At 49.2% G+C, this 13,498-nt stretch overlaps 1 protein-coding gene across 5 annotated transcripts in view; it reads right to left on the minus strand.

The window, feature by feature from the left end:
• The window catches only part of GAS7 (growth arrest specific 7), a 205,116-nt gene that overhangs the window by 77,290 nt on the left and 114,328 nt on the right, over positions 1 to 13,498 (minus strand). For 4 of the 5 annotated variants that reach the window (XM_081115676.1, XM_081115679.1, XM_081115680.1 and 1 more), the window contains exon 2: positions 2,735 to 2,855. In XM_081115676.1, the coding sequence (XP_080971802.1) occupies positions 2,735 to 2,855 (121 nt within the window). Of the gene's footprint in view, positions 1 to 2,734; positions 2,856 to 8,176; positions 8,380 to 13,498 lie in introns of those variants that run through there. The other variant, XM_081115678.1, reaches the window with a different exon arrangement.

Consider the following 13,498-nt stretch of genomic DNA (forward strand, 5'->3'; position numbering starts at 1 on the left):
AGGTTAGCCAGAGCAAAGTAATACAAATGTAAATTGGACTTTAAACTAGTTATTTCTGTATGTGGTACAAACACAGGGACAGAATGCCTATTGTGCCCAAGCACAATCCCTCCAAACATGACACTTTGCTATCAGGAAGGCACTTCCCATTGGCAACCCTTTCCTCATCCTTCCCACCTGAGCTGAAGGGTACTTCCTCCTCCAGGAAGCCTCCCCTGACCTCCCAGGGTCTCAAATGAACTTGCTCTCAAAACGCCCTGGGCTTCTCCTTCACAGCCCTGCCCAGAATTATAATCAAATACATATTCATTTAAATCCTGTTTCCACTATAAGGAACAGCACTTTGAGGGCAGGGACTGATTCCTTTGTATCATTATATCCCGAGCATTCAACACTTTGCCGGGAAGATATTTGAGGCTCATAAGTGTCTGCTGAATGAACAATGCAATCAAACAAACAGATAAAGAACTAATTAAACAACAAATGAATAAAACTGGCATGTGTCTAGAATGCAAGACCAAGGTGCCAGGCTTACCCTGAACACATTAGAGTAGGGCAAAGAAGAGAGCCGGGACAGTCCTACTGCAGATGACAGTGAGGCCAGAGCAGGGTCTGCAGCCAGCAGGGGTACAGGCCTACCCCAGCCCACCCTGTTATCATACAGCCCGTGGCTCCTAAACTAACATCACCTTTTACATTGTTAAATGGTTGAAAAAGAAGACTGTTCCATGACATGCAAAAGTTATTTGAAATTCACATTTCAGTGTCATAAATAAAGCTTTATTGGCACATAGCTACACCCACTGGTTTATGTACTGTCCATAACTGCTTTCGCCTGAGAGTGGTAGAGTTGAATGGCTCTGACAGAAAACATATGAGCCCCAAGGTCTAAAAGGTTTAGTATCTGGCCTTTTACAGAAAAAGTTTGCTGAACCCTTGCCTAGAGTCTCTTGAGATCGCTATGTCCCAGGACTCACAAAAGTCCTGACCCTGTGGTATATGCTGAAATCTGGGCCTCAGAAAGAAAGCTGCCGGACACTGTCTGTTATTGTAAAATGGGACTTAAATACCCTAAATAAAGAGGGGCTAGTTAAACTAATATCATACACTAACGATGGACTACTACACAGCTGTTTTTAAAAATGGGTTAGGCTGAACTGTACAAGTATAGAAAGACGTTCATAGTACATCGTAAAAGCAATTTCTAAAACAACACAGACAACGGTTCCAATTTAGTAGAAAGAATAATTGTATATACGTTTAGAAGGTGAGAAAATATGAGTATCTTGGAAAATGTGTGATAAATAGCTCTAGGGCATTGGACCAGGGATTTAAATTTTTTATTTTAAATACTTTTGCACTCAGTGAATTTTTTACTGAGAGTATGCTATTCTCTAATTTAAAACACACACACACAAATGCTGATTTTAGAAAGCAACTTGTACCCCCAGCATGGGTCCCAGTTCTTGATGATCTCAGGGTCATATGGTCCAGTTTCTGCATTTGGGGGAGCTGCCCATAAACCACTTTGCTCTGAAACTTCAAAGTCTGATAACACTGCAAAGCTGCTCATATGTTTGTTTTGAGGAAGCTTAAGATTAGAATGGTCAGAAATAGTTCTACTTCCCTTTTCCTAGAAACCCTGGGTACCTATTCAACTAGAACACCCCTCCCGAGCGCGGGGAAGGCCACGTTGCCAGGGGATATGAATAAACTAACCGCCTGAGCGGCAGTTGCCAGCTGCTTTCTTTGCCACTCCCTCTAAACACAGCTGGCTCTCCAGCCACCAGGACCCCTCCGAGTGCGGGCTCATAATCATCAGCCCTATTAATGGTCCCGTGGGTGGGACGAGGTAGCAATAAGGCGAGGGAAATGAGAGGCCAAGCCTGAGCCCACAGGTAGATTCCCGGTTCTGCCTTGGCACACACGCCCATGATTCCTACCAAACCTAAGTTTCTGCGTTTCTAACCTTTGTTCTCCTGTGGCAGTTTCCCTGGAGAGTCCTGGGGATCAAGAGGCAGAGTGTTAGCGGGTTCTACTCTGCCCTGCCGAAGACCGCAGGCCTGCAATGCCTCTCTGCTCACCTTGTCGTAACCTGCCACCCCTCCTTCACCCTGCAGTCAATATCCTGGGACCCTGGAGTCACCGTGAAGGCCCAGGAAGTCCATAATAACCGGGCATGGAGGCCCTGTCCTACTTCAACTCAGAAATGCACACAGAACCTGTGTTATCTGCTAGAATAAATCCTTAAGTCGCCCCAGCATTCCCCAAAGAACACGCCAGGCAGTGAGATCATTCAGGTACGAGCAAGATGTGTGGGCAGGTTAGGAAAGCTTCACACCTGCAATGCCTGTTTGGGAACTTCTGCGTCATTTAGTGCATCCAAACCCCAGGACAGCGTAGCATGCACAGTGCAACCTGCTCAACTAGATTTAAGCTAGCTGTTGACCACAGCCCCTTTCTCGAGCCCAACGTGGCAAACACGGTTCCACACCAGGAGGCTGGGTTCAGGAAACACGCCTGAGGGGCCGTGAGGGTCCGAGGATGACCCTAACCTTGAAGGGCAGGCTTCGAGATCCAGGCTCAGACCCCTGCCACCCAGCACTGTGGAGAAAGCAGCCTCTGAGGTCGATTTCTGAAGAAAAAGTCTAAAAGCCCGGAGGCAGAGGAGGGGGGAGGAAACCCCAGGACAGAAGCCCAGGCTGGCACAGGACACTGCCCGGGCGGGACTCACCGTTGGTGCTCGTGTTGACATAGTAGCGCCGGCCCTGGGGAGACAAGTAGCTCTGCCAGCCAGGTGGCAGCACCACACTCTGGCTTTCCTCTCCGGGCGGAGGGGGCACCATTCCAGGCTTCTGTTGAGGAGAGAAAAGGTCACACACGTTTGGCATTTTTGCAGCTTTTTCAACCAGGAAGTCAGAGGCAGCTGAAGCCACCCTGGGACTGCCCACCGTCGGCGGTGCGGACCAGAGCCTCCCTGAGGGAGGCCAGAGGCCACACTTGTGTAATTTTGGAGGTTGTCTGAGCGTAAAGTGTGAGGAGAGCCTACTTTTTCAGAACCACTGCAGAAGGGGCATGTTTCCCTCAAGGACAGAGGGAAGTGGCAGCCAGTTAACAGAGCTGGGCAGTCTCCTCTGTTAGTCCTTAGAAAGCCACTTACAGGGATGCTGAGCTTTAGGGGGGTGCACTCAGCACTCCCCGCTGTGGAATCTGCAGCCTGAAATCCCAGGGACCACCAAGCACAGCGGCAGACGAGGCCCAGGGCCAGCCAGAGGAAACTACCAGAAGTAATTAATGCAAGTCTCAGCAGAGCGAGCCATAAAACCTTCTATAATAATGCCCAGAATCGAAGAGCAAGGGTTTTTTTTTCCAAGTGTCCAAGTCACCATGGCAAAGAGAACTGAAAGTCTGACGACAGAGATGGCTCTTTCATCACGTGCACTTACATGCAGCTTAATTCTTTTAACTATGTGCACAGACTTTTCATTTTTAAAAAATCAGAGAAAAACAGAACATAGAGAAACTAAGTAGAGACGCAGATGCTAAACGGGTAGTTTCTGGTGGTAGGATTATGGGCAGTTTGTCTTCCCTTCTTTTTACTTAACTCTTCCATCTAAATTTTCTTTAATAAACACAAAAATAAAAGCTGTTAGTTAAAGAACATTTAAATATAAGAAAAGAGGGTCCAAATTAGCTCACAATTTCTGTGCGTTGTGGAGAAAGTAAACTAACTAAAGACAGGATTCTAGCCACAGCAGACAGGAGCCATGATGTTCTCAGAGAGGCCGGGCCCTGTTCAGAAACATTAGAACTAATCAGCCCCTGAATGTCATCAGCTTCCCCAGCCATGCCTAAGAGGCCGGTTTGGGTCACTGACGACCACGGCTTAAGATAACAGGTGGAGTGTGAGCAGCAGGGACCTGGCTCCCGAACTGCTCTGCTTTCTGCAGACTGACACCCCGTGTGCTTCTGATGCCTGTGGAGCCCGGGTGCCCGCAGCAGGATCGGATCAACCCGAGCTGCTCCGGGCACTTCCAGTACACACAGCCTCCCCGCGGCCCTCGGTGTATGTTTCATTATGGAGTTTCACAACTTAATTAAAACCCTTCCCCTATGCCCTGAACGCTTCTGTCTCCCACACCCGTTAACCTGCAGTGCCTCTTTGATTCCGTATGAAAGAGCTGGCAATCTGAGACAACACATTAAATATCCCACATTGTAGGAAATACACATTTTGGCCGAGTAGGGCGGGGAGTCAAGTCAGGGGGTTTGACTGAAGTAGGAAACAGCCTGGAACCAGGCTGCCTCCGCCTGAGTCACAGCATCTAAGATGGGAAGGCCCGACCAGTGCTTGGGGAATAACCTGGGAGGAAACGGGACATTGTGAAAGGCATTAAGCAAGGGCCAGAGACTGACGTGGCCAGAACGAGGTTGCAGAGGAGAGAGGGACCCAGCAGCACAGGGAACGCGGCCCTCCAGCCTGGGGCTCAGTCCTCGCTGAGCCGCTTAGCAGCCCATGACCCCGGGGAAAGGACACAGCCCGCCATCTGACCGTGCCGCATCTATAAAACACAGGGTCATTTTGGCCCAGTTGTGGAGGACACTGTGGAGACTAACAGTAAGAAACTCAGCCCCTAGGAAGGCGCCTGTCACCAAGAATGCTCAAGAAATAGGGGTTTCCTGGCCGGGTCAGGGTGGCTCAGTCGGCTGAGCATGGTCCATCCTGTGCACTGAAAGGTTGCAGGTTTGATTCCCAGTCAGGACACATGCCTAGGTTGTGGGCTCAGTCTCCAGTAGGGGGCGTGCAGGAGGCAGCTGATAGATGTTTCCCTCTCACGTGGATGCTTCTCTCTCTCTCCCTCTCTCTTCCTCTCTCTCTAAAGATCAATAAAAAGATTTCAAATAAAGAAACGGGGGATTTTAGTGGAAGGGGGTGCCCTCTAGGTGCTGAGTGAGACCTCTGCCTACGGTGGGGTGAAGTTCACCCAACCTCACCATCACTGCGTCTAAAATGTCACCATTAACAGTCACTTCTCCCTGGTTTCTGTTTCCAAGACGACCTGACTTAAAAGGCAAACGCAAGCCTGCTGGGGAGGTTATTGCGTTAAGACCTTGACTACTATGTTCTGGTGAGAAGCTGGGCAGCAAGGGGCACTCTCCTTAGCCGGGCCGGCTGAGGGAGCGAACTGAACACTCTGACCCTCCTGTGAGGTAACGACGACGCCTATCCCATCTCCACAACTGCACGGCACTTTTCTCTTTAGCATGACTAGTTAATTTATCTAAATAAGCGGTGGGGTCAGAGAAAGCCCTGGTTTCTGAAGACGCTGATGACTGGGGAGGTACCATTACCGCCCTGAGGGCTCCCCATCTAGGAAACGCAGGACCCACCATCTTGAACACTACAGAAGCTGCCTGGGGAGAGGCACCCCTGATACTGAGCCAGGAAGGGCCAAGGGATCCTAAAAGGGGGAGGAGGGCACCCAGGCCAATTTCCTAATTTGACCAACCTGGGAAAGGTGGTCTCCACATCCCCCTGCAGTACGGCCATGGGGCACCCGCTCTCCCATGGGTGCACCCTGCCTGCCATCTGACTGTGCTTTGCTTCCACCCCCTCAAGGCTGCCAGCCTCCTTGCCCTTCCCCTCTCCCAGAAAGAAGTTATTCCTGTTGGCTGGACTGAAACAAGTCAGGAGTCGAAAGATGTGGAGACAACTGGGTACACACCCAAGAGAAGTGAAAACAGCGCTCAAACACTTGCACTCCCATATTCTAGCATTATCCACAATAACCAAAAGGTAGAAACAACTCAAGTGCCCATTAACTGATGAGTGGATAAACATAATGTGATGATGCATCCATACAAAAGAATATTCAGCCATGGAAAGGAATGAAGTAGCGATACACGCTACAATGTGGACAGCCCTGCAATCACGCCACGGGAAATAAGCTAGACATAAAAGGCCAAGCTTTGGAATGATTCCCTTTATATTAAATGTTCAGAACAGGCAAACTCATAGACACAGATAGCAGGCTAGTGGTTGCCAGGGGCGGGGGCAGGCCGGTGGGTACAGGGTTTCCTTTTAGGGGTATTGAGAATGTTTGGAACTAGAGAGTGCACAGAACTGTGAATGTAAGAAGTGTCACTGATGATCAATTTTACGTTAGGTGTATTTTACCACAAAAAGAAAATTTTAGAAAGAAGTAGACGAGGCAGGAGTTGGTCTGCCAACCTGCAGGCTCTCATTTAAGAGGCCCGAACCCCCAGCGTTACCTCACCCCTCGTGGCGGTGGAGGTGCAGGCCCCTGAGAGAGCTGCCCCAGAGCCACCGAGAGGATACAGCATGAGGAACTACCCGACAATTAAGGTCTCTGCCCAACTTATTCTTCTAAGCAGTTTCCTTCCAAGTTAAATCCCCCCTTCCCTTCCTTAGTCCCCTGGCTTCTCCCCTTCCATTCTGTCAGCTCTTTCCCACGGGAACAGGAATGAAAAGCAGGGGACACAGGTCCCCCTACAAGGAGCAAGGACAGAAGGAGTGGGAGTGGGCAGAGACGAAGATGCTTTTCTCAACCCAGGAATTCTTAACCCAATTCCAAGGACAGCTCTGTGGGAATCAGAAAACGCCGCCTCTTCCCCTGGATGGGCCACCCCAGGGTGCAAGGCTGGGTCTCGGCCTCCCTGGGCCCCTCATCTGGGTCCCCTTGTTCAGTAAACAACCTGCTCGGCTACATATGGAAACCCATCCGCTGAGAATTTGAGTTAAACTGGATCTTCTGTCCCCAAAATGGATGCATGTGTATGCACACACTCACACTATTTTATCAGGAGGCTTCGAGACCACTTCAGAACCCTAGTCTAATAGGTACTTAAGAAATATCTGGTCCAGCCGGTGTTGCTCAGTGGTTGAGTGTGGACCCATGCACCAAGAGGGTGCTGTTTTAATTCCCTGCCAGGGTGCACGTGGAGTTGCGGGCTTAATCCCCAATAGGGGGCATGCAGGAGGCAGCTGATCGATGTTTCTCTCTCATTGATGTTTCTCTCTCTCCCTTTAAAATCAATAAAAACATTTTTTTTAAAAGAAATGTCTGCACTCAGATCCCATTTCTGCCCATTGATAAAGACTTTGATCACTCACCAAATGTCTATGAGTGTGACCAGAACTGGGTCAGGTGCTTCACACACTTACCTTTAGTCTTTACAATAAGCCTGGCACATAACTGCCATTTTTTCCCATTTTAAAATGGAACTCGGAGAATTTAATAACATGCCTCTTGTTACACAGCTAATTATATGATAAAACCAAACTCTAAAATATTAGCTTTGTTCTAGCTACTTCCATCCAGTTACCTAAATCCAGGCTACTCTCAGTTCATCTCCCCCAAGCTCTCCATAATCAACTCCATTTCTTCAATGGACCAGCAGACACCCTATCTCCCACCCAAGGAGGATGACAACTCAGGCCTGATTCTCCTGCCTGATTCTCGCAGTCTCCAAGTGTGCACATGCCTTCCCAGGAGATGTGCAGAAATATCACCGCCCACATCCAAGCAGTCATGTTCCCCAGCTGTAGGCTGACTTCCTTGTCTCCTCATTTAAAACAACACAGCCAAAGAAACGGTCCTTTTAATGATGGCTACTGATTCCCCTGAGGGGAAAATGAGCAGGCAAGCAAAGAGAAGTCACCCAGAGAGTAAAAGAAAGTCCCATACATCAATGTTTCTCAAAGTGTGGTCCCTGGGCCGCCCTGTCACTCACCTGGGATGTGGGTTAAAGTGCAGATTCCAGAGCCCTGATCCAACCACCAAAACAACCTGGAGCCCAGAAACAACCTTTAACATACTTCCTAGGTGAGTGCTACACTCATTAAACTCAGAAGACACAGAGAGAGCAACTAAGAGAAAACATTGCTTCTGAAATCAAAACCGGGAACATAAAACTTTAATAAGCACGATTTATAAAAAGACAGTGTTTAGCTAATGACGACTTATTAATGAAAAGAACCCTATCCCCCAGCCCAAATCCTTCAAACAGATTCTTTTCAGAGAGATTCAGTCTTGTCTCTGCAGCCCCCAGTAAGTGCCAACCCCCACACAGCTCCCCACAGCCTCCACCACTCTTCAAGTTCAACCCGGGACTCCTTCCCCTCTGGAGGTTTCTGGGAGCACCTGATTCTTACCTTCTGTGGGTGCGAACAAACGTTACTTGCCGATTTTAACGGGTGGTCGTCAGACACTTGATTTAGCAGCCAGATCAGACAGTGTTAAGGTCCCCCACTCCAAGTCTTCTCATACCCCAAATCCAAAAGCAATAGAAGCTCTAAAGAAAGGCATACCCACTGGGCCCCACACCCCCACTCCCAGATCTATATATAACGTGTCTGAAGTTGTCTGCCTAACAAGCCACTTTCTGGCAGACCCGTTGCCATGGCAATGACTGCTAATGAGCCGGGTGCCGTGATTGGCACTGCTTGAAGGCTGCTCCATAAAGGGCTCTCCAGCAAGTCCTCCCTTCCACAACCACAGAGCCAGCTGGACACCCAGAACCAGCCAGGGCATGGCTGGTGGGCCGGGAAGGCCTCAGTCCTTGGGAGCCAGTTAGTTACTAGTGAGCCCCGAATAGTCCCAGACCAGCAGCCAGAAGCGGCCTCCACTGTCACTCACAGGGAGTCAACCAATTAATGACAGGGGCTGCAAGGGAGCCACCAAGAAGACCAAGGCCCAGCTGTGCCAGAGGCTGGAGGATCATGTCCACTCCAAACCTTTCTGCTGGACACCAATTTAGAGTGGAGAGATTCCTACACAACTGGGAACAGCTTCCCAAGAAAAGATCATCTCCTCTGGCTACAGGTTAACACACAAAGCATGAAGCAGGGCCCCACCTCCACAGCAACACTGCTGCCTCAGGGTCTGCATCTATAAGGACACTGGGTACCTCTCCACTGCCCTGCAGGTGGAAGTACTGTTCTCTCCAGCTCTGGAAGCCTTTCCATGCACTCAGATAGAGCAACTCACAGAAAATAGCTGGGAGGAAGCAGGGACTGTGGCAATGGCACAGTGCATTCTGGAAAGCATATCCCTACAAGCCGTATTATATATAGGCTGGTGGGGGGAAGATGGACCCTGGTGGCATCTTCATTTCTTCTAAGGGTGAGAGATTTGGAGACCTGGCCAGAGGGAGGAGAAGTAGCCACACAACAGAGAAACAGGCTGTAACATTCATGAAGGCAGGGCCACAGCGATCTTGTTCCTAGCTTTAGTCTCAGCATAGCACCCAGAATACTGGATGCAGGGAAGCTGGGACTGAAGCAGAAACTGGCCTTTAAACAGGTTTGAAGTCGCTGTTTCACCGAACAAGTACACAGAGAATGGCAGTCCGAGCAATGGGCATGCCCCACCTGTGAACGAATCCCAGCTCTAATGGATCTGACTGAGTGGGCTGTCCAACACTGAATACAGTTTGCTGGGGGAGACAAGATAGCTGTTTCTTTAACTGCAGAAAATAAGCTGAGGAACAGTATCCAGAAGCCTCAGGGAAAGCACAACTTCTAATCATGACCTCATATGATACACAGAAGAAAAATTCCAGGAAGCTATTTAGCAACCTCAGTAGAGGGCAGAAAAGTATGGCACCCATGATACCAGAGTAAAAAAGCAGAAGGTGAGAACAAGCTAATTTTAAAAGGGCAAGTTGGTTAGAAAAGGAAAACAAAATGATATTTAAAAAGGAACAGGAAATTATCAAATTGTAGGGATATTTAAAAGGTAGTAACAGAAAGAGTATCCATATTGGCTGCAATGGCATACAGAATTAGTATTGCAAAAAAATTAATTATGTACAAAATAAATTTAAGAATTTTTTCCCCTGAATGCAAAGGAAATGAGAAATAACGGAAACAGAGGGAGAGAAGAGAAAGCCAAGATATGGATTGATGTCGTCCTAAAGAAGAGACTAGGACAAAGGCTGAACAGAAAAGAAACTATAAACCAAGGCTGATGGAGGAGGGAGGGGGAACACCCTCAACTGAAACAACAGGTACGCGCAGGGTGGAAGGTCCAGCGCTGCTCAGGGCGGACAGAGCTGGGAAGCCCAACAGGCCGAGCCACCCTAGCACTTTATTTACACGGCAAAGATGGGGCTGAAGTCCTACCATCGTCTGAGGGGGAGGAAGGTGTCTCAGACCAAGGGGCACAAACAAAGCTGCTCTCAGACTTCCTTGTGACCGCATTTCAGAAGACACCTCTGGATTATAACGTGGAAAGGGTGGGCCCTTCCTGCTTGGCCAAGGTGTCTCCCTCAGCCGAGGTGATCGCGATACATTCCTCTATAGACCAGGGTTCAAGAAACAGACCACTCTGTGACCTCCTTAGTAAAAGTGTTTAAAAGATGTACTCCCCAACTACCTTAAAAATCACGACACAGACAAAGAAGGAAGTAGTCAAGGTGTAAAGGACCAGGGCTGAACATGAAAGCAGCTTGAAATATGTGTAAATAATTATCAAAATCTAGTTACAGAATATGTGTGTGCCACTGTTCTCAATATAGAGTGTAAAAAAGTGAAATAACCTGGATCACAAATTCCACATAGTACTAGAGAAGATCAACAGGTAGGAGGAGAAAAAATAAAAACAAAACAAAATCACCCCTTCAATAAAAAGTCCCAAATCCTTAAAAAAAAAAAAAAAAGGGTAGAGGGAGAAGTGAGGACACTTCTGCCTCCAGCCAGGGCTATCGGGTACCTGCCAAATTTGCTTCCATCTTCCAGCACCTAGTAGCTGCTCTTGTCTTTTTCTTGGAGATGGACAGGTTTCCAGCCAGAGAGAACATGGCAGAAGGGAAGGGTCCTTGGATCCACAGACTCTTTACTGGATCCAGGTGCTGTGACTCTGACCTTCAACCACCTTTTTTAGGCCCATGGGCAATCATCTTCCACAGGGAGCTCGGAGCCCTGGACCCATCAAGGTGGACAGGGTGAGACCAGCGCACTTTGAGGGCTGACAGAAAACACAGCAGAAAGCCAGGACTTCCTGAAGACTTCACTCCTTCCACCTGTTTGCCTTGGGGAGTCCTCAGAGCATTCCAGAAGCCAAAGCACTCAAGGGTAGTATTTCCCGGTCTGAGCCTGGGTGTTTCTGCTTCCCTGGAAACACTCTGGTTGGACCTCTGTTTCTAAGGGGGTCAAGGGCATGAGGCTCACCTCTAGCTTTTTATCAATAAGCTGCCTTCTTCCTCCCATTTCTCGTTTGCAGAATTTCTCAGTAAATGTGACTGACTCGTCAGAGGTTTTGCAGAACCTCCCAGGTGTGTTAGAAATCACCCCTCTTATCAAAAAGGGCCTGGTGAGCACAGCTGTTTCTTTGAGTCCATTAAAGGAACTTTCCAAACCAGGCCTTAACTACTTAAATGCAAACGTACCCAGGACTCTTTCAAACCTGGTACAACCCGAGGGTCCTCAGGCCTCACTGTGCAGGGTGGGTGAGTGGGTGGGGACACATTCGCAGCAATAATCTCACTGGCTTGAATCCGTCACTTGCTCAGGCCATACCTCCACCCATGAGAAGCCTCCCTAGATGAGGTCTACAAGCACCCTGAGGGTGACTCACTGGGCTCTCCAGCTCCAGTCCTCCGGGAGCTTCCTTGCCGCACCGGCTAACTTCCCCCACATCCTCACCCCACCTTGTCCCTGTCCTCTGTCCACGGAGCCACCAGAGGAAGTCTTACACTGGGATGTCACTGGCACCCATGACAAGAGGCGGACATCAGTGCCATGGGAATTTCCTTCCAGCACCCACAAAGCTGCCGGCCGTGGGCCTGAAGGCCAGACCACTGAGAGCACTGCAGACATGTCAAGCTCCCGAGAAGACTCAGGGAAGGTCCCAGCCACCCCGACTCTCCATCTGCAAGACAAGCCACTCATTGGGCCTGTTGTGAGGACTGGGCAGGGAGAGGACACAGAACAATAAAGTCTATTTTCTGACCCTAGGAAGGAATGGAGTGATCTGGTGACCCAGGAATTTTGATGAACGCAGTTACAAAGAAGTCCATGCAAGGGTACAGGAAGTCGACCCTCCCAGGACTGGGAAGGAGCTGGAAAACATGGGGTCTGCAGTGGGGCAAGGACTGATGAAGAGTTTTGAATGACTCTGGGAATTGCAGGGATGAGTCAGGTGGCTCCTCTTGGTTCAGAAGCCATTTCCGGACCTGAAGTGCCAGGGGTCATGCAGCAGAGGGCCGCAAGGCACCGGTCCTGTAGGAAGTGGCTTCCATGCCAGCTTTACACACATTCCCGCGTGAGCCCTTAATTCACTGACACTGGAGGAAAGAGATTTTATTATCATTGCACCTGCCATGCAGATACGAGATAGAAGGAGCAATTAATAGGGTTCCAAAGGAGACAATGTAAGAAATGAAGAACTCTGGCTCTCAGCACACTTGTCAGGTCTGAGTCGGCTGGGGCTTTTGCTGATGGCCTCTGCCCAGTGGGACCAAATAGCATGACAGGGATCTGAGAGACATTCACTTCGGAGAACCTCAGTATTGGCCAAACAGCGAAACTGTGCCACCAAATATCAGGGTCACTCCCGCTGCTTACTAAGGTTTGGAGCAGGTGCCCAAAGGCCTCGTGGCTGTGTTTAGGGCCACTCTGGGAGAGGGTTCCCACAGATGCTCCTGAAATACAAACAGCTCCAGGGGCCACATGGGAAGCTGTGGCTGCTTCCTCACATTAGCATCTGGGGCACTTAGGGAACCCCAGAGAAAGGCCCTAAGTTTTTCCCCATTTCTAAGGCCAGTCTGATCCTGACGTTGCACAGCTAGGAGGGCAAGGCGGTGCTCCTTCAGCCAGTCCCTGTTTCTGAGCGATTCTCCTGGAGACCCGTGATGAATAGGCCTTTTATTCAAACGCTCAACTTCCTGATGGGCTGTCAGGGAAGGTTGGTCCCACCACTTCCCAGGCAGAGCAGATAAACATCACACAGTCCCTGTGCCAGCCTACCTGCACCTTGGCACCACAAAGCATCAGGGGGAAGCACACAGGCCTGGGCACAAACACACTGTCCCAGACAACAGGTTGTGATTTACAGGCCCCTGTGCCTCTCTAGGCCTCTGTTTCCTCATTTGTAAAACCAGAGATGCCAAACCTCAAGCACTGGGTTTCCACCACCTGGGGAACATCTTTCTCTTTCGTCACAGAGATCAAAGCCACCCCAGGGGAAACTTCAAGGCATTTAAATGACCAGTGCATGGGTACAAAAGCAGCAGCCACATAAACCAAAGAGGTGACAAAGACCTCCTGACAAGAACATAAATGTTCCTGAAACATTACTTTGCTTTTGGTGGTTCCTCCCCACCCCCCCCAATAGTTTTTTGAGCTAGAGATACAGTTTCATATAGTCAACCAAATCTGACTCAACTGGGGGAGAGAAACGCTGTCTGAGACTGGCGTGAAATGAAGGGATTTAACAAAAACTGGAAATCATTAAGTATATGCCCAAACTGAGGT

The sequence above is a fragment of the Miniopterus schreibersii genome, assembly GCF_964146895.1.
Source record: "Miniopterus schreibersii genome assembly, chromosome: 16".
Lineage (NCBI taxonomy): Eukaryota > Metazoa > Chordata > Mammalia > Chiroptera > Miniopteridae > Miniopterus > Miniopterus schreibersii.